The sequence below is a fragment of the Lactuca saligna genome, chromosome 8 (genome assembly GCF_052625555.1).
Source record: "Lactuca saligna cultivar CGN05327 chromosome 8, ASM5262555v1, whole genome shotgun sequence".
In the NCBI taxonomy this organism is placed as follows: domain Eukaryota; kingdom Viridiplantae; phylum Streptophyta; class Magnoliopsida; order Asterales; family Asteraceae; genus Lactuca; species Lactuca saligna.
Window position 1 is genome coordinate 138,086,313 of NC_136424.1, and position 27,404 is coordinate 138,113,716.

Sequence of the window (27,404 nt, forward strand, 5' to 3'; positions counted from 1 at the left end):
TAGTTTTCCAAGTCGCAACACAAGAAAATCATACAGCACAACACATTAGTTAATTTAACAAAATTAAGGACTTATATTACTTGTTTGATGATTACAGTATTATTCGAGTTCACCCTACAATATGCATCTTTCTTCAAGCTACATAATACTACCTATATAGGATAAATAATTCATAGTTTGGACTCCAGATAGGTAGCTCCATAATCTTAATCTTCTGTAGTGTCATCTGATTGATCAAGGATCATCTCGAATGCTTTTGTCCCTGGTTTTGGTGGGGTATTTAGCCTTGCTGCTTCATTTCTCTTTGGGAAGTCATTTCTGAGATTCATTGCTTCTCCACACTTGTAACACACAATTTGGGTGCAGTTACTGGCATAGTGACCAGTCTTTCCATAGTTGAAGGAAGTAACTTCATTGGTGCATCTCCTAAAGTTTTTCTTCATGCACTTCTCACACCACTTGGATTCATTGTTATCCCCATTCCTCTTGTCATTAGGTCCGGACTTTGAAAACCAGCTCTTTTTATCGGACCTCGAAGATCCATCAGACTTCCTATTCTCTCCAGTATCAGCTTTCTCTAGCCCCGTCTTTTTTATTTGGGTCTCTACATTCCTAGCTTCCCAGATGGTTGTTTTTAAATTAGTTTCTAGTTTCACCGTTAGACCAAAATCCGCCGGTAGTCCCATAGCAAACTTGTTTATGTTGGAAAGTTCGGTCGGAACCAATATAGGAACTAGTTTCATCTTTTCAGTGAAAGTTGCAACATACTTGTTGACACTCATCCTTCCTTTCTCTAGATTCTAGAATTCATTGTTGATCTCCAAAAGAGCTTGTTCAGAGTAGTATTGCATCTTTAACTCTTCAAGAAAGTTCTCTCAATACATTTTAATGGCTTCTCCCTTTGGAATAATATCATCCAACAACTTCCACCAGCTCAGTACTCCAATATTTAGTTGTATGACTGCAAGGATGGTCATCTGTCCATTACTACATTCGTAGCTTTCAAACACCATCTTTATTGCAAAGATCTAGTCCATTACTTCCACTGGTGTTGTGTTGCAAGAAAGACTAGGTGGTTTGGAAGCCATGAAGTCTTTGTACTTTCATCCATTTTTTATAATTTCATCATCATGTTTGTTCCTCCTAACACTTTGTGGTTCAGCTTGGCTAACAATCCGACCATAGTTTCCTTCCTCTAGTTGATCCTCATTTAGCTCAGGTTACATAAATGGTGTCGTAGGTTCACCCCTATTACTTTGTAACATTTGTATCATCTCCTTTATTTTCTCGGCTAACATAGCGAGAATCATTGCTTGGACTCCTGCCATCATGATAGGTTTGGCTACTTGTGCGCCTTCAAGTGCATGCTCATTCATATGAGGCTCTGGATTTCTGTTTCCATTAATGTTTCCTAATCGGCTTGTTGTCCTTACCATGATGATCTGTACACCATAACAATTATTTTAAGGTACGGGAATCGTGAGTATATTATGATAGAAAAGGTTTTAGTTACAATCCTCTTTATCACTTTGAAAATTTATACGCTAGTTCTAATACAGTAATTATACGTTTAGAATCTTGAACACATAAAGTTTCCTAATGCAGGTCGGCAATAGACCTTAAATCTAGTCAAGTAATAGCAATTTAGGCAACCTAAAGCAAGCTATAAATCGTTTATCACATAACAACAAATTAGGCATCTTATCCTAAAGTAAGCTAGTACTTGTTTCACTTTAGGTATACCACCTAGAATAATATGGACACACACCTCATGATCATTTCCTAGCATTCTATGTTTAAGTCTAGAAATCCTTAATAATTCCTAGTTTGATTAAACTAATGCTCTGATACCAACTGTGACATCCCCCATTTTCACGGTTAGAAAAGACCATTTTATTTATGCTTATTTTAAAACGGAGTATTCTTTATATTTCGTAATTTGTCCCATAAAAGTATTTCAAAGAAATGTTTTTCATTAATTTATCAAAATTTGGGATGTCATAACTGATACAAGAAACATAAGCATAAACATGATTATTACTGGCCTTACAACATCTAATATCCTACATTTCCTTTAATCTCTCATCAGATCCAAACATCAAATACCTTTATATCGCTACCCATGATATAAAGAAACTGAGTGGGTTAGGTTGGGAAACCAAGTGATTACATAGGATTTTCATCTTGAAATATTATAATTAATATGTTATATAATTCACATCAAACAATTAACTTGATTACGCATTCCCGTTATTCTCACTCTGTGATTCTAAACCGATAATCTCAAGGGATCTATCCTAGAGCTCCAAAGGTTCTACTAAACTATTATAATGGTTGGAAGAAAATCAAGCTCAAGAGATAGATATTTTCAATGAGAGATTAGAATCAATTTTGAGGATAATGGTGGAATCCAATAGCTATTTATAGGAAAAATAGAGGTACGCAATGTGCAAACTAGAGGATATGCCACGCTCTAAGGTGTTGTTGGCTCCCCCCCCCCCCCCCCTCCCACTTTATCCACGGGTCGCAACCACATTCATCCAGATCATGGATTTTAAAAGACTGCCATGTTGGACAATTCTTGTCGTACCATGTGTCATGTTTCCTTGGGCCATATCATCTTGTCATTTATGGAGAGCCGGTTGCTGACCAGGGTGGCACACTTCGGTGTTGTCATGTTATTAACACAATGAATTTTTATAGATCTTCGAACAGCCATAAATTTCTCACATGATCTCTGATTTTTGACGTTCTTTATATCCATGAAATCCTATCGACCAGCTATACAACTTCCATTAAGGTCTCAACATCTAATTCTTGCTCTAACAAAAATTTGTATTTAAACCAGTTTAGAATATTAAAGTTTGTTCAAAATCCATAACTTCCTCATACGAACTCCATTCTAGACATTCTTTATATCTATGGGTTCATATTCAAGCGATCTTCAATTCTCATTTAGAGTGTTTCAACTAACAATCAATAGATTTGAATTTAATGCCCACACTGTTGCGTTAAAACTTCGAACAAAAAAATCATAACTTCTTCATATGAAGTCAGATGTGGATCTTTTCAATACGCACGCTCTCGGTTTTATGATTACTATAACTTTCATTTAGATTTCTAAGGCTAATAAGCAACCAATCTAAAATTCACTTTTTATGACACGCACAATCAAGGGAGTGAGGAGAGAGAATTGGAAGAAGGGGAAGATCAGCCGCCATATAGGTAGATTTATCACCTATAGTTGAGGGCTTATGACCCAATATCAGTGGGTTTGGATTGCATTTTCTGGTGGGGTCAGGTAGACATTGTTGGAGGAGGCACACAAGTCCAAGTCTTCGATTCACCCTGGAGACAAAAAAAATGTATCGAAACTTGAGACTTAGCTATTGATGGCCATGCAAGAAGAGAGAGATAGCTTGATATGTGGAGAGATGTTTGACCTACCAGATGGTCAAAGCAGAACACCAGAGACCTCACGGCAAGTTGCAACTTTTGGAGGTTCCCGTGTGGAAATAGGAGAAGATTACCATGGATTTCATCACCAAATTGGCAAGGAAGGCCAAAGGATTTGATTTCATATGGGTTATTGTTGATCACCTTACCAGGAGAGCCCATTTCTTTCCATGCAGGAGAGCTCCTCAACCAAGAAATTGGCCAACATGTATATACACGAGATCATTGCTCACCACAATGTAGTTGTTTCCAATATATCCGATCATGACGTGCGATTCACTTCTCGATTTTGTCATAGGTTTCAAGAGGATTTGGGTACGAGGCTGCTCTTTAGTACTACTTATTATTGTGATTCTTGGAAATGAATATGCTTGTAATTGCCCTTTGAAATTAGAAGAATAACATTTTGGGCCCTAGTAAGTAGTACGCAGGGCGTACAACAGGGTACACATAGCGTACTGGATGGGAAGCTAGTACGTGGGGCGTACCTCATATGTATGCTTAGCGTACTAATGGTAGTTGGTCGCGTGTTTGAAGCCTCGTACGTTGGGCGTTCGAGGAGTACGCTGGGTGTACAAGGGGGAGATAAGAAACCCTAAATTTTTAAGTTGTACCCTATAAAAGCCATATATTAGCCTCTTTTGATCATTTCCTAGCCAACCTCCATACCCTAAAACCCCTAATTCATCCCATAGCCCATGTTTGGTGATCTTGAGATCTTGTGAAGTTTTTGTTGAGGGTTTTGTGCACCTAGAAGGAGAAGAAGAAGCTTAAAGACTTGTTCTTTGGAGGAAGGCTTTGAGATCCAACATTAACATTTTATTTTGGTGGCTTGGAAGGTATAAAGTTTAAACCTTGCTATTTCAATCATGAATGTATTTCTTGGCTCATTTTTGGTCATTTTGGTCCTTTTGGTTGGTGATTAGGAGTTAAGGTTGTTTTGGAGCTTATCTTTGTATATCTGGATATATTATGGGTCCCTTGGGCACAAAGGTGCAAACTTTACGGTGGTTTTGGTCCCATGCATGTATTAAGTCAAGTATTAAGCTCCTTTGAGCTCTAGAGTCCCATTTAGCCATGCATGCACATAAAGTTGGCAACTTTATGTGATTAACCACATTAGGGAAGTTAGATCTAAGTTTGGATCAAAGTCTCAATAGATTAAGAGCTGATTTGGGAGGTTGGCCATGGATGGTGAGTATGATGGGCGTACAAGTTTGTACATTGTGCGTACAACAGTTTTATGCAGTACACTGAGCATACATGCTGAGTACGACCCGCATACTCAGTAGGCGTGGTCTTTTTTGTTTTGGGTTTGGTTTTCTTAGGCCATGTTGGTCTATCTGGATTTTATGGTTGGGCTTTTGTGACTTTATTAGACTTTCTTGGGTGAAGGCCCATGAAAGGAATTGGGCCCAATTTGGAAAATTGGGCCATATTTAGGCCTTAGATGCTTATTTTTGATTTTAGGCTTTTAGGTCATCTAGTTTGGGCCATAGCCTTAGGCTAAGTTTGAGGAAGGGTAAAAAGGTCTTTTACCCTGATTTGGACTCCTAGTATGAGTCAGGACCCATTCATTAATTAAAGGTTATTTGTGTTTGATAGCACGGGGATTCTAGCAGATCTACAGTCAGAGATTTATTTATAGGTTTAGCTGTCAAGGTGAGTCTCCTCACTGTGTTATAAGTCAAAGGCACCAATGTTGGCCCATTTTGTTTTTGTATTATAGGAAGACCAGGGGGTGGCCCTTGACATTTGTATGAAAGACCAGGAGGTGGCTCCTAGCAAATCCATATACAAGACCAGAGTTTGGACTCTGGCAGTTAAGTAGATAGGTAGTTGTAGATTATATGTTGGTTGTCTTTATGATGCTTGTATGGAAGACCAGGAGGTGGCTCCTGGCACTTGTCTTTAAGACCCAGGGTTTTGGTCCCCAACATGGCAAGGAACGACCATGAAACAACTCGTGGCTTAATGGAAAGACTAAGGTTGTCATATAGAACCTCCTATTACATGTTTGATAAGTATGACTCGTATGTTGTGTATGGTAAGTGGTATTTGGGGAACTTGCTAAGCTTTGTGCTTACAGTTTTTGTTTATGGTTTCAGGTACTTTAGGTTCGAAAGTGAAGGGCTCGGCCTGAATGCAGCGCATACACCCATGCTTTTCTGCAACTGTGTGATTTTAGGATTGTACTCTGATAGCTGTTTTTATTATAAAATAATTTCAAGTGTTTAGGTAAAAGATAAATGGGTGTTTTTTGTTGTAAAAATGAAATTTTTGCCTTCGAATTTTGGGATGTTACAATCACCATCAGATAGATGGCCAGAGTGAGCGGATTATTCAGAGACTTAAGGATATGTTGAGGGCTTGTGTCATTGATTTCGGTGGGAGTTGGGACTCCTACCTCCTTTTAGTTGATTCTTCTTACAACAACAATAACTACCATTCCATCATTGGTGCACCTCCTTATGAGCATTTATATGAGAGGAAATATCATACCCCAGTTTGTTAGGGAGAGGTTGTCCATAGGATCATGGGGAGGAATGAGGTGATGCTCCAAACAACTAAACTAATTAAGCAGATCAGGTAGAGGTTACAGACAACATAGAGCCTACATAATAGTTATGTTGATAGGCGATAATTTGAGTTGGAGTTTCAGGTTGGGGATATGGTTCTGCCGAAGGTATCGCCTTAGAATGGTGTTATACGCTTCAGGAAGTGGGGGCAATTGATCCCCCGATTTACCAAACCTTTTAGAGTGGTGGCCAGGGTAGGCAAAGTGGCCTACCAGCTCGATCTGCATGAGGAAGTGCTTGGTTGATAATACGACGGTGGTTCCATTAGAAGACATTCAGGTTGATAAGCGTCTGAGTTATGTGGAAAGGAAGGTGGATATTCTAGATAAGAAGGAAAAGACGTTATGCAACATGTGGTGCCATTGGTTAAGGTTAGGTGGTAGCATCAGAAGGGTTCCGAATGACGTAGGAGCCTGAGCTGGATATGAGTGATCCCTACCCAAATCTGATTTTATTTGAGGATTTCGAGGATGAAATCTAGTTTAAGTAGGGGAGAAATGTAACACCAAGTTTCTGGTATGTTTCTCTTAAATGTTTTATTATTCAAGTTTTGGATTTAGTGGCCATGACATAGTGAATGAGATCACACGATGTGGCCATGGCTAGAAAGTGCACGGAGGTTAAGTGGGCGCCACAGCGTGGCAACTATTTAACGACAAGCCCTAATATTCAAGGTTCGCGCCCCTACTAAGGGATGTGATGGTTGGGGTTTAGACACCCTCAGCGTCCATCACCTCCCTTCCTCCCCCATTGAAACCCTAGCCTCCATTGTTGAAGTTCTTGAGTTTTGTGGTGATTTTTGATGTCTTGAAGAAGAAGAAGAAGAAGAAGAAGGTGATCCATGAGCATTAATTCAACAACCAACTTTCCTCACTATCTTTGTTCACTCATTCTGGACCATTCTAAGTTTTCAAGCTCAACATTTATGCATTATACTTCTAGATGTAGGCTTCTATGCTAGAATTTTCTTGATTGGGAAAGTTTGGATGAATGGATTTCATAAAGTTAGCAACTTTATGAATCCTTGAGGTTATTTTAGGGATTGTTGTTGTAGATTTAGAGAGTTATTGAGTTTTGGTTACTTATGTGAGATTTTGACCTCATTTTACACTATTTTGACCTAACTTGAGTTCAAGATATGCATTGGACATGCATGTCTTCTGGAAAGTATGGATGGATGGTTTGAAAGATTAAGAGCTTAATGCAATAAACTGGTATGGATGGTTCCCAGGACGTGCAGGGTTGGTCTCTACATGGTAGCATTATGCAGTTTCACGGTTGTTTTATCGTGAGGCTACCACGGCGTGTCAGGGTATTGGCCATGGCGTAGTAGCCAAGTAAGTTGACTTTTGACCGTTGACTTTGATCAAGTTCGACTTTAGGTCAAATTGAGGATTTTGGGTTGTAGTTTGAGACGTGGTCCCTGTTTGTTGTATAGGTGACCAGTAGTGTCGATTTTTAGATCTATGATTAGCTTTGTTATCTTCTAGACTGCAACGTAAGTTTTCTCACCATACTTTGTACTGCAATATGTGTCCTTGTGTGTAGGATATTGTTATGTCGTAGTGATCTGTTAGATTGGTAGATCTGTATGATTATCTTTATTTTATGGTTATTGATTATCTTTTTGCATATGTTGACATAATGCGGTTAAGTTGAGGTGGTATGGCTTTGTGTTGTAGGCCAAAAAACTCGGGGGCAATCCACCTGTGTGTTGTGGGTCCCAGGGGGTAATGTAGTTTTAACGCTCTGATCCGAATTGACTTCTAGTATGAGGCTGTGGCTCGAGGGTTGGTCATTATAAGGATAATGGATTTTGGGAAGGTACGACCTAGACCCATTTGGGTGCGGGTGATGTATTAAAATTGATGGGCGTTCGGTTCGTGTTTTGGAGACTAAGGGTATTTTAGTAAAGTGGCAGTTTGGGCTTTTGTGGAAAATGGGTTTTTTGTTCGGAAGGTCTTAAGAAAGGTTTGAGTTGTTAGAAGTGTAGAGATTCTCGTCACCTTTCTGTGGATATACGGATCATCGAAATCAGACTTATAACGAAGAAGTTATGGCCTTCGGAAGTTTCGTGGTTTTTCAGGCTTAGCCAAGTACGCGAAGCGTACACAAAGAGTACGTGGGGCGTAATAGGGAAGAAGGGAGTACCCTGGGCGTACGTTGGAGTACGCTAGGTGTACTGACCAGGATGGTCACGAATGTTCCCCGGAGTACGCTGGGCGTACCATATGTACGTTGGGCATACTCCAATCAGATCAGAACCCTATTTAAGCTCCTTATCTCATAACCAAACCCTAAGATCTTCAGCCTCCATCCCTCCAAACCCTAGAAATCGACCCTTAGCCCCCATTTGAGTGATTAAATAGCTTCAAAGTGATTTTCGATTTGTTTTGGTGCTAGAGGAGGAAGAAGGAACTTCTTGAAGAGTCATTGTTTGACTTAGAGCTTTTGGATCAAGCTTTGTGCACCCAAATCTATCTTCTGGAGGAATAAAGTCTCAACCTTTAAAACTCTTTCATGTAGATCTAGCTAAGTGGTACATTGTTATGATTTTGGTCCCTTTGAGGTGGTTCGTGTGAGTAGAAGTTTCTCTAGAACCTTTGAGCCTCTTATTTGGTCCTTACTAAGGTTATAGAGTCATAAAGTTTGGATCTTGAGGAGTGTAAACCTTCCATGCATGAGTTGGTAGTTATTTGATGGAAACTTTATAATTTAAGAAGTCCCTTGAAATCATATATGAAAGTTTGGACTGATGTCTCAAGGTATTAAGAAGTTTTAAGACATTTTGGGAGCGATTTTAACCTTTTGGAATTCATCGTTGGTGTTTGGGATTCATTAAGCCTTGCAGAGGCTTAAAGCATTCGACCTTATTGATCAAGTCACTTATATTTAGCCATTTTGATGTTCTGGACGTCTTGGCTTAATGGATTAAGAACTAGGATTGAGAGTTGGTCAACAAGAGGAGTACGCTGGGCGTACAAGCCCTTAAGATAGCACGCTTAGCGAACAAGCTGAGTACGTCCTGCGTACTCAGCAGAATGGGATTTTGGTTTTTGGGCTTCAGTTTGGGCCATCTTCTGGGCTTTGTTGTTGTGGGCGTTGTTGGGCCATCAGGTTTTGGGTTGATATTTTATTTGTGGAGGCCCACTATGGTCTTGGGTCTAATTTGGAAAATTGGGCCATTGATGGATTTATGGACATTATAGTGTTGGGCTTTTGGTTTGGGTTTGGGCCTTAGTTTGAATCATACAAGGCCAGGGGTAGACTGGTCATTTTACCCCATACATGGATTAAGGATTATGCTATGGACCCAATTGCTAATTAGGTATATTGATTGGTGGTGATAATTCGGGAAGTTGGCAAGGCAGCAGCTAAGGAGTTCTTATGTTGTATGCTAGTTGATTATGTGTTATGTGATATGCTAGTTGTCTTTGTGATACTTGCATAAAAGACCTCGGGGGCTTCCTGAGGCACTAGGTGTAAGACCTTGGAGGGTTTCCATGGCATCCTTAGTCAAGACCATGTAGGGGTTCCCATGGCAGCCGGAGTAAGACCCTGGAGGGTTTCTAGGGCATCCTTATATGTAGGGTTGGTATAACACTGGTCAGTGGGCTAAGACCATGTAGGGGTTCCCATAGCACTCGGTGTAAGAACCTGGAGGGTTTCCAAAGCATTCTTATATGTTTGTATGACTTATTATTATAACCATTATTTAAAAATAAAAATAAAAAATTGAAGGGTCATTGGAGTTTTAAATGCATGAGATTCAAGTATTTTGACATTTATTATAATAGATTAGGCGAATACTCGCACGTTGCGCAAAATACAACAATATATTTGAAATCTTTACAAATATATGTTCTTTAAATGTATCAAGGACTTTGTTGTTAGCTCTTATATAATAGTTTTTATAATAAGTTGGTATAAACATTATTTGTTTTGAATTATATGATAAAATAGACATCTTTTAAATTCTATAATCTCAATTGTCTCAATGGCATCTACCTTCAGATTACTCATGAATAAAATTAAATATAATATCTAATTTAATGATATTTATAGTTATTGTTATGATTAATCAATTTTTATAAGTTTATTTGCTTGATTTCTATCATTGTAATTATCTAAATCATCAAACATCGTTTTGTTTTTAAAGGTAACAATATAATTTTTGTATATAATATTACTTTTAACTATTGTTGTTCTAAGTACTTTAAAATAATGTATTTGAAAACTTTTAATTATTTTTTTTGGTTTCAGAAAGTTAAATTTTTTTAAAATTTATTTGATAAATATTGTTAGTTTATTTGATTCTAATTATTTAAAACAATAAACATTGTTTTTGTTTTTAAAGATAACGTTATAACTTTTTATATAATATTACTTTTAATTATTTTTATTTTAAGTTATTTTTAAGCTACTTATTTGAAAAGTCTTAATGATTATAAAAACTAATTTCATGGCTTTTTTATTTGTTTAGGATTACAATTTAGGTTTAACACTATAGCTTATAACTTTTAACAATTTATAAAATAGTTTCTCGATTTTTTTAAGTTTAACTAAAATTATAATTTAAGATAATCATTTAACATTATATTGAAATTTATAATTTGACTATTTTGCAGAAAATCATAAATTATAGAATAGTTGTGACTTTAAAATGACAATTGTTCATATACGATGACATATCTAAACTAATAAGTTAACTATAATATGTTAAAAACTTAAAGTCATAATTTTATAAATAAAAGTAAAATATGATAGTTTAATATTTTAGTTTAGTTAATTTATGATTAGAATTTGGTTTTTGTATTAATTTAACATTATTAACTAATTTATAATAATTATTAGAACGAAACTGAAATGTTATGGAGATTTCAAATTTATGTGGTGCAAGTAAATATGTCTCTTTTATAAGTATACTAGGCATAGCCTTGCGCGTTGTGAAAGAATGCATTTAAGTAGTTAAAATAACTATGGAAAAAAAGTGAAATGTGTTGAAATTTACGTTTTTAGTCATGTTTTGGGCATTAACCGAATTATCAAATAACATAAAAGTCCATCAATTTATGTTTTATTACTATCTAATATAGTGCATACCTTATAAACTTCACTTTTACTTTTATAATATCCAATATATATTATAAGTTTTTGTATAACATTAATATAATCTGCTTTTCTTATGTCCGATAATATTTTTTAGATAAAATAAGAAATAAGTTGTTTTGAATGAGCTATTAATAAATAATATTGAACTAATAAACTTTGTATTATACTATTACACCAAAACATCCAAGGTTTCATATATGAACTTTCAAATATTAAACATTGAAATTAAGAATGAAATCATACAAAATATATCATTATACATAAATGACATCAAGAGTTTTAAAATATGTCGAGTAGTAAATATGATATTTAATTTTAATTACATATTTTGCAAGGCGTACGTTTGACTTTATGTTGGTACGCTGAGAATCTTCTTCCTTAATTTGTACCTAAAAAATTAAGGTGAATAGGAATATAAAATAGATATTATTAAGCATTAATATAAATAATTAAAAAGGGTATGTAAATCTCCTACCACCAGTTAAAGACAACATACCTCTCAAGTGGTATCGATTCCTATGTGAAATTGAAATAGTCATTCTATGTACACATTGTTTTCTAATTACATAAACAAATATGAGTAACCAAACATAAAAATATTATCTTTATATAGGAAAAATATTTTAGTTAACTAACAAATTAAATAACATAAGTTTAAGAGTTAGGAGGTTCAAAACATTAATATTTTTATTAATCAATCAATTGAGTAACACATGTTGAAATTTTTACAATCATTATTAAAAAGCATTTGAAATATTAGATTTTAAATGAATTTTGATTGAAGTGTGTTGATCTTTATTATAATATATATATATATATATATAGAGAGAGAGAGAGAGAGAAAGCGAGAGAGAGAGAAAGAGAGATGGAAAGTATAACATATGTATGAGTTTTAATTAATTATCTTTTTGAAACCTTACAATTACAAAACAAAAAAAAAAACATATTTAAAATATTTTCGACATCACCATATATAACATATGATCAATATATTAACGATTAAACCACAATATACAACAACTGTATTATACTAATCCAAAAACGAAGAAATATATAAAAACAAATTAGTATAACAAACTTACAAATTAAAAGCTCTAATAAATAGCATATCTCCAAAAGTGGTCATAAGACCTCAACTCAACACAAAAACCTTTAAGTTTGTTTTCTTTCTGAAATTTATATATGATTTGTATGCATGTCTTACCAAAAGATTGACCTTTTTATAGTAAACTTTTCATTAAATGTTAATTAAACATAATATAAGTTATAAAAATTTTGAGTGTTAAATAATAGTTCAGAAACTTTTGAGGTTCATTAGTTCAAAAATGGGATTTCAAATAAATGTGGTTTGAGTAAGTTAAAAAAATAGGGTTTCAAATGTATGAGTTTCAAGAAAAAATGTTAGTGTTATAAGTATGTATGATATAGATGTTTTTAAAGATAACGTTATAACTTTTTATATAATATTATTTTTAATTATTTTTATTTTAAGTTATTTTTAAGCTAGTTATTTGAAAAGTCTTAATAATTATAAAAAATAGTTTCATGGTTTTTTTATTTATTTAGGATTACAATTTATGTTTAACACTATAGTTTATAACTTTTAACAATTTATAAAATAGTCTCTCGATTTCTTTAAGTTTAATTAAAATTATGATTTAAGATAACCATTTAACATTATATTGAAATTTATAATTTGACTATTTTTCATAAAATCATAAATTATACAATAGTTGTGACTTTAAAATGACAATTGTTCATATACGACGACATATCTAAACTAATAAGTTAACTATAATATGTTAAAAAGTTAAAGTCATCATTTTATAAATAAAAGTAAAATATGATAGTTTAATATTTTAGTTTAGTTAATTTATGATTAGAATTTGGTTTTTGTATTAATTTAACATTATTAACTAATTTCTAATAATTATTAGAAAGAAATTGAAAAGCCATGGAGGTTTCAAATTTATGTGGTGCAAGTAAAAATGTCTCTTTTATAAGTATACTAGGCGAATTCTCGCACGTTGGGCAAAAATACCTATATAGTTGAAGTCTTTACAATATATGTTTTCTTTTTAAACATAACAATAACATTGTTGTTAAATTTGATATAATAATTCGTATACTAAATTGATATAATATATTAATTATTTTGAATTATATGATAATATACAAATCTATTATAACTTTATAATCTCAATCGTTTTAATGACTTCTACTTGCGAGTTACACATGAATAAAACTAAATATAATTTATGGTTTAATATTATTTATTGTTGTTATTGTTAACTAATTTTTTAAAATTTATTTGTTTAATATTTTAATTTCTATCATTATAATTATTTAAAGCATCAAACGTTATTTTTTTATTTTAAAGGTAACAATTTAATCATTTATATAGAGTTATTTTTAACTATTATTATTGTAAGTTATCTTAAGCTACTTATTTGAAAACTTTTAATGATTATAAAAATATCATTAGGAAATATTTTAGTTAAATTGAGATTACAATTTAGTTTTTGCATTTATCACTATAATTTATCATTTTTAACTATTTACAAAATATTCTTTAGTTTTTTAAGTAGAGTTGAAATTAATATTTAAGTTGACAATGTAATGTTATATTTATGTTCACATTTAAAGTATTTTGTCCAAACTGTTCAAAAATTGTAGTTTTAAACTGATAATGGTTTACATTTAACATCATATCAAATGTAATAAATTAATTATAATATGTTAAATTTTAAAGACATAATTTTATAAGTAGAAGTAAATATATTATTTTAAAATTGAAATTTAGTTTATTTATGATTACACTTTTCGTTTGGTATTTATTTAACATTATTAACCAACTTATAATCATTATTAGAAAGATACTATAATTTATCACTTTTAACTATTTACAAAATATTCTTTGGGTTGTTTAAGTTAAACTAAAATTTATATTTAAGTTGACCTTGTAATGTTAAATTTAAATTAATAATTTAAGTATTTTATACAAAGTGTTCTAAAATTGTATCTTTAAAATGATAATGGTTTACATCCAACAATATATTAAAACTAATAAATTAACTATAATATGTTATATGTTAAAAAACATAACTTTCTTAGTAGAAGTAAAGATATTATTTAAATACTAAAATTTAGTTTATATATGTTTACATGCTAGGTTTGATATTTATTTAATCTAATTAACCAAATTATAACTATTATTAGAAAGAAATTGAAAAATCATGGGAGTTTCAAATAAATGTGGTGAAGGAAAAATAAATGGGAATTTCAAATGAATATGGTGCAAGGAAAAATGTTAGTTTTATAAGTATATATTGATATCAATATCAATATTGATATAGATACCAGTCGAATCTTTGCGCGTTGCGTAGTAATACAGTTACATAGTCAAAATTATAACAAATATATTTCGTTCAATATTAAAGTCATTGTCATTAACTCTAAAATAAGAATTTTTCTAAACTAAATTGAAATGTTATTGTAAAACATTATCATTATCTGGAACAATATGTTACAACTCTTAAAGTTATTGTTACACATCATAGTAATTACTGGTTGAAGATGATGGTGGATAATAAAATCTATGTATCTTTTTACCTTGTAATATAATTTTATTCTTATAGTTAAATAAGATAAAATGTTATTGTTAAAAAGTTTTATATTGATTATCGAGAGTCCATGAATAAGAAATTCTAATAAATATTATAAAAATACTATTAAACTTAAATCATATTACTTTGATGATCTCTTTTGAAATAGTATAGAACTAACACTTATATACATAAAATAATATAAAGTAATGAGAATGATATTTATTGTGATTAATTTAATATCTTAAACAATAACAAGATATGGGGTCAATAATGAAGCCTATGTTATACAATTTTTTAAAATATTTTCATGGTAAAAATATTTTTTTAGACTTATTGTGTCAAGACATCTATTTCAGAAAAGTTAGGTCGTATTTAAAAAAAAAAAAAACATATTAATTTTTAATATAATAATTAATCAACAATAATAGAAGGTCATCGGGTATTGTTAAAAATAAAAACATCAGTATATTATCTAGCTAAAGTCTTATATTATATATTTTTTTTAGAGTAATGAGCCATATTTATTTAGATAATCTCAATCATAAGAAAATTTGACCAATTTCATTAATGCATGTCTATATGAATACAATTATTAAACGTTTTACTAAGATTTTAAATAATTAATTAATTCGTTTACTTATAACATTGAATTGAATGGTTATGGTTAATAATATTTGTTAAGATAAACATTATGTCTTAATATATGACAGAATTGATAATTTAATATGTAAATTAGTAAGAGTAATATATATATATATATATATATATATATATATATATATATATATATATATATATATATATATATATATATATATATATATATATATATATATATATATATAACTTAAATTCAAATTTTATAAAACATTATAATATTTGTTGTCGACTTACTTGTTAATTTTTATATGTTACCAATAACAAATGCTAAAAATAAATATTATAAGTTTTAATAACATAAAAACATTAAAACATCTATTATAATATTTGTACTCAAAAAATATATTAAACATTTAAAAAGCGTATAAAAACAAGTCATCATATTCTAAAAAACAGTGATATTAAAGAAGGTTATAGGTCATTAATTTACATTCAATCTCAAAAACTATTATATCAATAAAAAATTTACATTGGAATAATCATGGATCTGATATATATATATATATATATATATATATATATATATATATATATATATATATATATATATATATATATATATATATATATATATATATATATATATATATATATATATATAAAATGAATAACAAATAGCATAAACAAAATAAAACATAATACAACTTTGAATAACATAAAATTACTATAACATCTATTATGATATTTATATTAAAAATATATTAAACACTTAAAAAGGATACAAAAAGAAATCATCAAATTCTAAAAACAAATTTTATATTTTTCCATAACAAAGAATGTTGTTGATCTTCAGTATATCTTTCATCTCAAATATTATTATACGAAAAAAATTTCGTATTGAAGTAACGGAAAAACTCATTTATTCATTTCTTTCTATTTGAATAAGTGACTTCTTTACTCACATGAATATTTTTGTAACAATTTTTTACTTATATACCCTATAATATGTATACAACATATAAATGAGAGGAAAATAAAAGCTAAGTTAAAAAACTCTTAAGTCGTTTTAATTAATTGATTGAAATTTGAAGGGTTATGGAAGTTTCAAATGAATGTGGACAAAAATGATGATTTATCTTAAATCATAATGTTTTGGATAATCTCTTTTATACAAGTAATATAAATATAAATAAATGTATATATATATATATATATATATATATATATATATATATATATATATATATATATATTGTCGTTTTCTTATTATTTATGATGATGATTGAGTTAATATGTGGTTAAATCATCATCATTCAACATTAGTCGATCTCCGACTAATCTCGCTTATTCGATTAGTTTTTTCTTTAGCATCCGCGAATCTTTATTATACTTATGACTATGTGGGGTTTTTTTTTTCTTTTGTATTGGATCCAAAATATGTTTGAACCGACCATGTATTTGGTCTAGAATAATCCGGAATGTATATTTTTCTTGCCATGTCACAACTCCTCTCTAACATTAATAGTCCTAAATATATGGTGTTAAAACAAAAAGGATCATTTTGCAAAAATAAGAATATTTTTGTTATTTTTGTTTGGTACTTTATTCATAATATATAGTTTTGTTAATATCCCTTTGTGTATGTAATATATATTTCGTAATATTATGTCGACGGAGTATAAGCAATTAAATTCTCACAAATACACTCGCTCCATTTTCTGGAGAGAGAAAATGGACACAAAATGCATCAAGAACAGAGGGTCGTCAAGTTCTACACTTCCATGGCTGACACCATCTCTAATCATCATCATCCTATCATTTATCTCCATTCATCCTACAACTCCTACCTCATTTCTCAACAATCGTTACACCACTACATCAAATTTCACCCTTTCTTCTTCAATCAAAGCAAATCCTCATCGAATCCTATCAAGTTTCCCCAACAAAAAACAGAGCAATCTGCAGAGAATTGAAGCAAGTTTAGCTAAAGCTCGAGCTGCAATCAAGAAAGCTGCTTCCATGGCAACAAATAGTTCGATTGAAGATCCAGATTATGTTCCATCTGGATCAGTTTATCGGAACCCCAATTCGTTCCACAGGTACAATTCTGTTCTTCAATTGATTTACAAATATTTTCTGGATTCGAAACGTTGGTTATGAGTTATGAGTTATGGCATTGGTTGCGTGAATCAACAAATATCCAATATGCTTCAGGAAAGAATCGAAAGACCTTCTTTTAACTTTATCATGGATGTCACAAAAAAGAATTCTTCCTATGTTTTCTTTTTAGAATTGATCATTTATTATTTTGGTTAAATTAATGATAATATATTACAAGTGATAATATTGAAATTTGAAAACTGTGAAAAATCCACAAAGAGGTCATAAAATCTTTTTGCTAAATTTAGACCCGGTAGATTATACTTTTTTTAGGAAAAAGACAATTCATGGGTATTTGATTTTTTAATTAATAGCTTTTCATTTATTTTTTTTAATTTTGGTCAACTCATCTAGGTAATAAAGAGAAATTAAATATTTTTTTGTTTTCTTATAAATCTTTCTATCTAGTATAGTTTTTAAAGTTCATTTAATGAAAATTTATTATATTAGTATGATACATATTATCATTTAAATAGATAAAAAAAAAATTTGATAACAACAAAAAAAATGATATTTAATTTGTCTAGAAAAAAACCTATCTCATATTATTGGTGGACTCAAAGACACAAATTTAGGTTCAAGAATCAGGACGTATAGGGTTAGCACAATTTAAAAAATACTAGTATTAAAAAAAAAAAAAAAAAATCGGGTAACACAATTTCTTTTTAGTGGTAACGAGGAAAAATAATTAATTAATTAATTAATTAAAATTAAAAGAATTTACACTGGTAAAACGGGCTACCTAGGTCCGCCCCTATCGCATCTAGGCAATTAAGCACATCCGATAGTGACCCAACTCCTATTAGACTCCATTCAATCTTTTTTCAATTTGTATATATCTTAAAGATTATTATAGCAGTTTTTTTTAGAGTTATGTTAAGAATTTTTCATTATAAAACTCATGAAATTTTAAAAAGTTACTTGGAAGCCTTTTCAAACATAAGCTTTTTCTAATTAAAAAACTTTTGTCATGAGTTTTATTAATGATACGGTCAAATCAATACTAATAAATGAAAACAAATTTTGTCTTTTATCATTTTTTTTTCCTAATTTTCAATTTTTTCTTATATCCTTTAAAAATGTTTTGTACTTTTGTCACTTATTATTTTTTTTTTATTTTTAATTTTCTTTAAACTAGTTGTATTGATTAGCATGTGTATAATCAAGATTTTACACTTTAATTACGATTTCATTTATATCTCCTTGATTTTCTCATGTTTCCAATGTCTTCTTAATTTGCGCAACAATTTTACTAATAAGTAAACGAGTTCAGATGGTGACTGATTCTCAAATTCAAAATTAAATCGGATTGTATAGGTTCAATTCAATATTATTATTATAAATTGAATTACTTGTTTATTCATGATTTCATTTGTTTTTTCTAAATTTTATTTTAAAATATGTTTGATATTCACTCATTCATATTAACTTGTGTTTTAAACGACATGTGTAGTATACACATGTGTAGTATACACATGTTTCACATCTAATACATTATATATCCAATTTTCTATTGTTTAAAGTTTTATCACAAAAGTTTCATGACTTTGACATTTGTGCTTTCTTTTTAACTTTTTACTACATTAATTTGTGGAGTCGATACTTTTGGTTCTCCAACTTCGATATTCTTTACTGTTAGCCACAAAGGTTTCAAGAGTTTGCTATTTTTTATCCCTGATATTTACCAAATGTGACACCTCAAGTTTTTGTTACATTAGTTTGTGGAGTTTGTGCTTTTGGTCCCTCCATTTTCGATATTCTACTATATGACATTACTTTCCTCAAAACATTATATACACAAAATAGAAGAACATAAAACGAGAAAAAAAAAACCAAAAAAACACTTAAATGTAAACATGAAAAAAAAAAAATCAAACCATCACGGATCACATCTAATTTTAACTCAAGTGTAAATAGATAATTTATCCGATGGTTGCAAAAAAATTGAAAAAACTCTTTTATTGTAGGGATAAATAGAGCCTTTTCATTTTAAGTTATCATGAAAAACTTCATTAAAAGTTATAATATTATGGATGTTCATAGGGTGACCCTAAGTAGGGGTGGCAAATCGGGCCATCGTGTTGGGTTTTTGTCTGACACGACACGACACGACAAGGTTTTTATATAACAAGAACACGACACGACACGACATGATCTCGTGTTTTTTTTAACTAACACGAAAACGAACCGATTAGAAAACGACAAACACGACACGACACGACAAAGATAACATGAAATAACAATTAATGTATTTAATTAATATTTATTCATAAATAACACGAAAAACTCGACAAAAAATGTTAAATCGTGTCAATTTCGTGTCAAATTTTGAACACGAACACGACACGACGTCGTGTTTTTTACACCTGATACGAACACGAATTCAAATTTCAATTTCGTCCAAATTTCGTTTCGTATCGTGTATTTTTGTCGTGTCGTGTCATCAATTACCACCCTTAACCCTAAGTTCCCTACTTTTCTCGAAACCCTCCCAACACCACATCATCCTTTCTCTTCTTATTTCGTTCTTAATTTGCCTAAACACTTGGAAATTGATGCAAAACAAAAATAAACAAACACAAAATTATTGAAAACCTCAAGAGGGTATATTGTTATTCAATTTCAAATGCCTCTAAGGCTTACATAAGACCTTATATATATACGGTGGAACTAAATTTGACATGTACTACAAAATTTGAAAAAATAAAATTCACAACAAATTCATAAATTTTAACAGCATGAAAAAAAGAGAGAAATTTTATAAATGACATATTATATAAACTAAAATATTGATCAATCATAATGAAAAGTGGCTTTCCAATACGTGAGGTAACTAGCTGTACAACCTCTAAGTTTTTTCAATTAACTAAAGTACAGTAACAAATCCAAAACGGAAATATTTTAAGATGTACAACTGTTAATGCATAAAAAACAACATAGTAATAAATTCAGACAAATAACATATTACCAAAAAAAAAAAAAAAAAAAAAAAAAAAAAAAAAAAAAAAAAAGATTGATTAGATTTTTATTAGGTTTAGTTAGGTACAGAAAACAATTAAGAAAAAAAACTCCAAAAAGTTCATGAAAATTAAAAAATAATAAATTAAAATTAAAATTAAACTTTTTCAAAGAGCTTGCTAATTAATAAACTTTTATCATATGCTTTTTCAATGATTTGGTCTGTCTCATCAATTTTAAACGAATTGTAAAAAGACAACTTGTATGAATGTCCTATAAAAAGTAAATTAAAAAAACTTTTCTCTTATGAAGATAATTTTAGCTTTTCGATTTTGAAGTTTTTTCATGAAAAAATTATCACCTATCTTTTTATTAACCCCTAACTTTTCTATCTTACATCAAGGTTACATCATCTTTTTCTTTCTCTATGCATTTCAATAATAACTTCGTAAACACTAGAAATTGATCCTTAGGCCATCCAACAGAGGATAAATAATGAACCACAAGGACCATCACGAACCACAAACCAATGTTGGTGTATCAGTGATGACCACAAAGTAGAAGAGAAGAAAGAAGAGAGAGGGAGAATAAGAAGGTTGGCCTGAGAGAGTAGAAGAGAAGAAAGAAGAGAGAGGGAGAATAAGAAGGTTGGCCTGAGAAAGAAGTTGTTCGTGGTCCTCCATTCTCCCCACCACAAATCACCACGACCACGACTTACCATGGACAGTCAGGATGGTGTTCGTGATCGTGGTTCGTGGCCATGTCAACAACGAATGTGTTTGTACTCTGTATTTCGGATGGCCTTAGCATTTCTCCATTTCTAAATCATTTTTTAAGAAAATACTTTAAACAAATATGTAATACGTAAAATACATAAAAGTATTACTTAAATAAAAACATTTATTAATAAAACAATCAAAACTACGAATTTAAGAAAAAAAAAAAAACAAAATTGAATAAAAAAATATGAATGTTATATCGAAAGTTGTGAAAATTATGCAAATTGAATTTGATAGTGAAGGAATTGAGTACACAAATCGAGTGTCCGGATTAGGTTGCTCTTGTGAACTTGTAATATGACTTTTCTTTCGGTTTGAACTACATGACCTTTCACATGGATTGAATCTATTTTTGATTGTGGTAATGAATGTCGTGAAATGTGGTTTGGTAAAATTATAGATTGGATATGTATTTAAAGGGTTAATCTTTAAAACATTTAATAATAATAATTAAAAAAAAAAAACATAAAACAGGTTGTCACAAAAGATTTCATTTCTGGTTGTTGGCACTAAGTGCCAACAATTAAAAAGAGAGGAGAGGTTAAAGAGAACTTCCCGCAAATTTATGTTTTTCTTTCACATTAGGACAATCGAGTTCGTGTTCCCGTTGGTAATCCTTTTTACAAGTGAAAACGTGAAAACACAATTTTTATGTTATTATTTTGTTATGAATTTTATATCATTATTCAGCAATGAATATATATATAATCATACTTTAATATTTATATTAAAATTTACTACAATACTATATATATATATATATATATATATATATATATATATATATATATATATATATATATATATATATATATATATATATATAATTAATAGCAGAATATATATAAAAGTTAGTTTTTATTTCTTGTCTTGTATTTGGAAGTGGGGGCACATGCCCCCGATGGAAAAAAAAAATTACATATAAATACCTTAGTTTTCTAAAGTTAACTTGAAATCCTCTTTATGTTTTTGAAAAACTTCAACAGTGCCCCCAACAAAAATAAATAATAAATAAATAATCCTTAATCGCCACTGCTACGAAGAGTGAGACCATTTTGTTCCTTTGAATAGTATAGTACTTTTTGTTTTTCACTCAATGTATTTTATGTTGCACGTGTGATAATTGAAATACTGATAAAATGCAAATTTTGTGTAGGAGTTACCTAGAAATGGAAAAGCGATTCAAAATTTTCGTTTATGAAGAAGGAGACCCTCCGATATTTCATAGTGCACCATGCTACGGAATCCTCGGGTTAGAGGGGATCTTCATCAACGATATGGAAATTAGTCGGTTTCGTACACGAGATCCTGAAAAAGCTCATGTGTATTTCCTCCCGTTTAGTATCATAACACTTATCAACTATGTTTACATAGTAGGATCCCATGATTGGAATCCTATGTACAACACAGTTCGAGACTACATCAAAGTTATCAGCCAAAATCACCACTACTGGAACCGAAGTCACGGAGCAGACCATTTCATGTTTGCGTGCCATGATTGGGTACACTTTTGACTTTTGAGAAATTGTTCACGTCTCAAATGCACGACATATAATGGGCATGAGAACATATATGTCAATAAACTATTTTTTGACATGCATTTGACTGACCGAGATTAAATATTTCCCACCGATCATCAAAGAGAACTATAAATCATGTCTAATCACATGCATGTCATGTTATAACTTGAATGTCATAACATGAGTGCTTTAACTAACTAATATTTAATACCATTATACTATTTTTTATTTTCATAGGGGCCTGTAATATCGAGATCTGTTCCTTACTTATACAAAAACTCGATTCGTGCCTTATGTAACGCAAATACATCGGAAGGGTTCAAACTCTCTAGAGATGTTTCGATCCCTGAAATCTACCTCCCACATGGGACCACAGAGGGTTTACTTGGTGGGCCACCCCCCTCGAAACGAACAATCTTGGTGTTTTTCTCCGGTGGCGTCCATGGCTACATTCGTGAGGTACTTCTCAAACATTGGGAGAATAAGACGGAAAATGGCGTCAAAATTCTAAAATACCTCCCAAAAGGTGAGGATTACAATCAACAGGTACTATTTTAAATTGAAGTTTACAATTACATTTGAGATTTCATATATAGAGCTTGGATTGATCCAGGCAAACCAGAGAGGTTTATTATCAATTTACATGGTTCACACAATTAGGGTAGTCGTCTGATTCTGTGGTTGTTTCTATGATCGTTGTAGCAACTATTAGGTATAGAAACAATCAGACTCAACAACTCAACAATTTTTTTAACAATGGAGTTGATATTGGTTTCTTAATAGGTGAGAAAGAGCAAGTATTGCATTTGTGCTAGTGGATGGGAAGTTGCAAGCCCAAGAATGGTGGAAGCTCTTTACATGGGATGTGTTCCAGTACTTGTCAAGGATGATTATGCAAAACCATTTAGCGATGTTTTGAATTGGGATACGTTTTCGGTTGATATACCAACAAAGAAAATCCCACAATTGAAAGATATTTTAATGGCAATACCACAAAGGAAGTATATAAGGTTACAAAGGAATGGTGTTCAAGTTCGAAAGCATTTTGTTGTTAATTTGCCTCCAAAGAGGTACGACGTTTTCCATATGATGCTTCATTCGATTTGGCTTAGAAGACTCAACATTCATATCCGAGATATGCACAATGAATCATAATATTTTGATAGATAACTATGTTTGTAAATCGTATCTATTTGTGTTTCTTTAATAAATCAACTTTTTATTTTGTTCCAATTGTTGTCAAATCTTGTTCATTTAAACACTTCATAAACTCCAAAAGCTTTCGAGATGGAAAAACTCCCACAATTTTACATTACATACAACAATTTTCAATAAAAAGAGCCGAAAAAAAAAATGATTAATCTCAAAATGAGATAATAAATTAAAAGTAACCTCTAAAAAAAACTCATAATTTAAACCGATACAACTTTCTTTGTATCCACCGACTTCAACACTTCCTCCCCCATCTCCTTGCATCCAACCAATTTCTGAATCCAATATATCAATTTAAGTAGTTTTTTAAAAAAATAAAAATATAATTTCTAAATAAAAAAAATAAGTAAAAGTACAATGTCTCAATAGGAAAAAAAAATACTTACATTCCCATCTGAGTAAATGTCACCAGTACGAAACCCTCGATTTAAAGCATCCAACACCGCCAGCTCAATCCGCTCAGCTGCCGCCACTTCACCGAGGCCGTATTTCAAAAGCATTGCAGCACTCAGAATGGTCGCCAAGGGGTTTGCTTTATCCTGCATAATAATAAATTAAAAAATCAAGGGCAAAATAGTCTTTTTAGGTAAGACAGGGACAAAGAGCGCAACAAAAACAAACTTTAGGGACCTTCTGAGTTAAAAAAATAAGTTAGCGACCAAACGAGCAAATCACCCCAAACCATAGGGGCCATTCGTGTAATTTACTCAAAAAAAATTCTATTTTTTTAAATTATTAAAAAAGAAAAAGATTCTAGAATTTCAAATATTAACTACCTGTCCAGCAATATCAGGTGCAGAACCATGGATTGGTTCGAAAAGTCCGGGTCCCTACAAAAAAATAAAATAATATTAAACTAATTACTAAACTTATAAATATAATTAATAATATATAAATAATTGGAAAATGTAGAAATTAGATAAAAATACCGATGAACTAAGACTAGCAGAAGGAAGCATCCCAATACTTCCAGTGATCATTGAAGCCTCATCAGATAAAATATCACCAAATATGTTGTTTGTAACTATTGTGTCAAACTGCAAATAAATGGAAATAGAATAAATTACATATTTGGAAAAATGGAAAAGAAAAAAATAAACAAGGGCAAAATCGTAAAAAAACCTGTTTTGGATTTCTGACAAGTTGCATGGCTGCATTGTCTACATACATGTGGGAGAGTTCAACATCAGGATACTCTGCAGCTATTGCTATTACCCTTTTCCTCCACAACATTGACGCCTGTTCAAATTACAAAAGACGTAAATACCCTTCTCATAATGGAATAAGAATAAATTAAGAAGAAGAATACTAAAGGGCATTGGAACCTCAAGGACATTTGCTTTGTCAACAGAACAAAGTTTGCCACTGCGCTTTCGAGCTGTCTCAAATGCAATACGAGCAATTCGGTCTATCTGGGAGGGCAGAAAGGTAATTTTAGCATATTGATATAAAATATAAAGTGTTTAAATATGAAATTGTGTGAGAGAGAATTCAACCTCATATGCTGCATAAACCTCAGTGTTGAAGCCAATCTCATTACCATTTTCATCAGTTCCAAATCCTCTTGGTTTTCCAAAGTAGATACCTTTAAGAGATAAAACATTTGTAAGCCATATCCAAAAGAAAAGTTCTTCATCCATTAAGACAAATAAAAAAGTTTCAATTTATACACTAACCTCCTGTAAGTTCCCTTACAACCATCAAATCAACACCTTCAGCAACCTCTTTCTTCAACGTTGAAGCATCCACTAACTGAAAGTGGTAAAGAGAATAAAGAGTAAAGCAAGAATTGAGGTGTATTGTATCAAACTTAAGTTCATTAGATCAAAAAGAAACAGCTCCTTAATAGGTATTGAATGAATTAACATAATCAAGTATATCTTCATGTTCATGATTGGCTTACCTGAGGTAGAACAGATGCTGGCCTTAAATTTGCAAAAACCTTAAGACCTTCACGAAGCTGAAGTAATCCAGTTTCAGGCTTCAAATGCTTCTCGTTTTTATCCCATTTATACCTTCAATTCATTTCATGAATAAAGATGAGTGTCCAGAACTCCAATTCTAGCAAAATATGTTTGGTAATCTGAAGTTTTGATGAAAGGATAGGGCTCCAATTATGTTTTTTCTTGTATAATGCGTTTAAGTTGTTTGAGTAAAATCAAAATCAAAGTATTAGGTATAATTTACAAAAAGATGTTCACCCGCCAATAGCACCAAGAAGAACGGCATCAGATTGCTTCGCGGCCGTGAGTGTTTCCTCAGGCAACGGAACTCCGGTCGCATCCAAGGCGGCGCCTCCCATAAGCTTCTCGTTGAACTTAAATTCAATCCCTAATCATACATACGCTATAACATAAACATACATTCTAATAACAATCGAATCGTTAACTCCAAACTTCTAATATGTATATTTATCATACCTTCGATTGAGCCGGCAAGATTAAGAACGTTCTTGGCGACGGAGATGACTTCAGGGCCGATTCCATCGCCAGGAAGCAGAGTGATGTTGTAGCTTTTGGCGGTGGATGAGGCGGCGGAACACCTGATAATCACCGGCCGTGGCTGGCGTTGAGGAACAACGGATGTAGAGTTGAATCCAAAGGGTCTAACGTTGAGAGCTTGCATTGAGGACGCCATTGTTGATGGTAAACGACGTCGCAACGGTGAGGATTTGTTGAATCGTTGAAAGAGTTTGTGGTTAGGTGCCGATGTGCGTTCATATATGTCAACATGATAGACAATGAATAATATTAAAACCTAAAAACTCACTTTAAGGAAGATGTCCTAAAATGAACAAAATCATATTCTCACATTTATACCTCAATCCAATTAGAAATCCAAAATTTTGAAATTTTGGATATCGAAAATTAGGTTAGTTATATTCCAAACCTAAAGAACCAAAATCCATTTCAATAGTGATAATCCAAACAATTTAGTATGATGTAATTTGAATACAAATTAATGAGAATTTAATGGTTAATAATGTAAAAAAAAAAAAATTATATATGAACAGTTTGAATAAAAGTTTGGTTATTCGTTTAAGTTATTTTTTCAATTTCATATGTAACGTAGTTATCGTATATATCAATTGTACATTAACCTATTACAGTTGCTCGTAAAAGAATAACTTAAACAAAATTCAAAAATTCACCGCAAATGGTATACAAAAAATAACTAGATATGAACAAAATTAATAATTAATTACCCTTCTAAGTTATTTTCCCTAGAGTGTTTAAAATCGGATGTCTAAAATTTTGGATAGTCACTTTTGATATCCGAAATCGTACTTGAAACTTTAGAAATCTGAATTTCAGATATCCAAAGTTTCATATGCGAATTCAAATATCTGAAATTCAACTATATTTTCTAAAAAAAATTCAATCAATCACTATCAATCGATAAACTGGTAACATGGATAAT

General features: G+C 31.2%; 2 protein-coding genes across 3 annotated transcripts; one reads left to right on the forward strand and one right to left on the reverse strand.

The window, feature by feature from the left end:
* Positions 1–17,011: 17,011 nt before the first annotated feature.
* LOC145008794 (putative glycosyltransferase At5g03795) lies at positions 17,012–24,005 on the forward strand. 2 transcript variants are annotated; one of them, XM_078967404.1, is made up of 4 exons: positions 17,012–17,454; positions 22,409–22,754; positions 23,010–23,318; positions 23,556–24,005. In XM_078967404.1, exons 1-4 carry the CDS (start codon positions 17,021–17,023, stop codon positions 23,925–23,927), a joined length of 1,461 nt encoding a protein of 486 aa, XP_078823530.1. In that variant the 5' UTR covers positions 17,012–17,020; the 3' UTR covers positions 23,928–24,005. The 2 variants fall into 2 exon arrangements, with proteins under 2 accessions (XP_078823530.1, XP_078823531.1); XM_078967405.1 differs by having other exon boundaries at positions 23,010–23,298; positions 23,556–23,733.
* A 55-nt stretch (positions 24,006–24,060) lies between these two features.
* LOC145008795 (3-isopropylmalate dehydrogenase, chloroplastic-like) lies at positions 24,061–26,720 on the reverse strand. The gene is made up of 11 exons (XM_078967406.1): positions 26,405–26,720; positions 26,186–26,315; positions 25,888–25,999; positions 25,661–25,736; positions 25,481–25,569; positions 25,310–25,396; positions 25,107–25,223; positions 24,914–25,021; positions 24,761–24,814; positions 24,371–24,523; positions 24,061–24,259 (listed from the first exon to the last, which is right to left on the reverse strand). The coding sequence occupies exons 1-11, from the start codon at positions 26,619–26,621 to the stop codon at positions 24,185–24,187; spliced, it is 1,218 nt and encodes a 405-aa protein (XP_078823532.1). The 5' UTR covers positions 26,622–26,720; the 3' UTR covers positions 24,061–24,184.
* Positions 26,721–27,404: the final 684 nt, after the last annotated feature.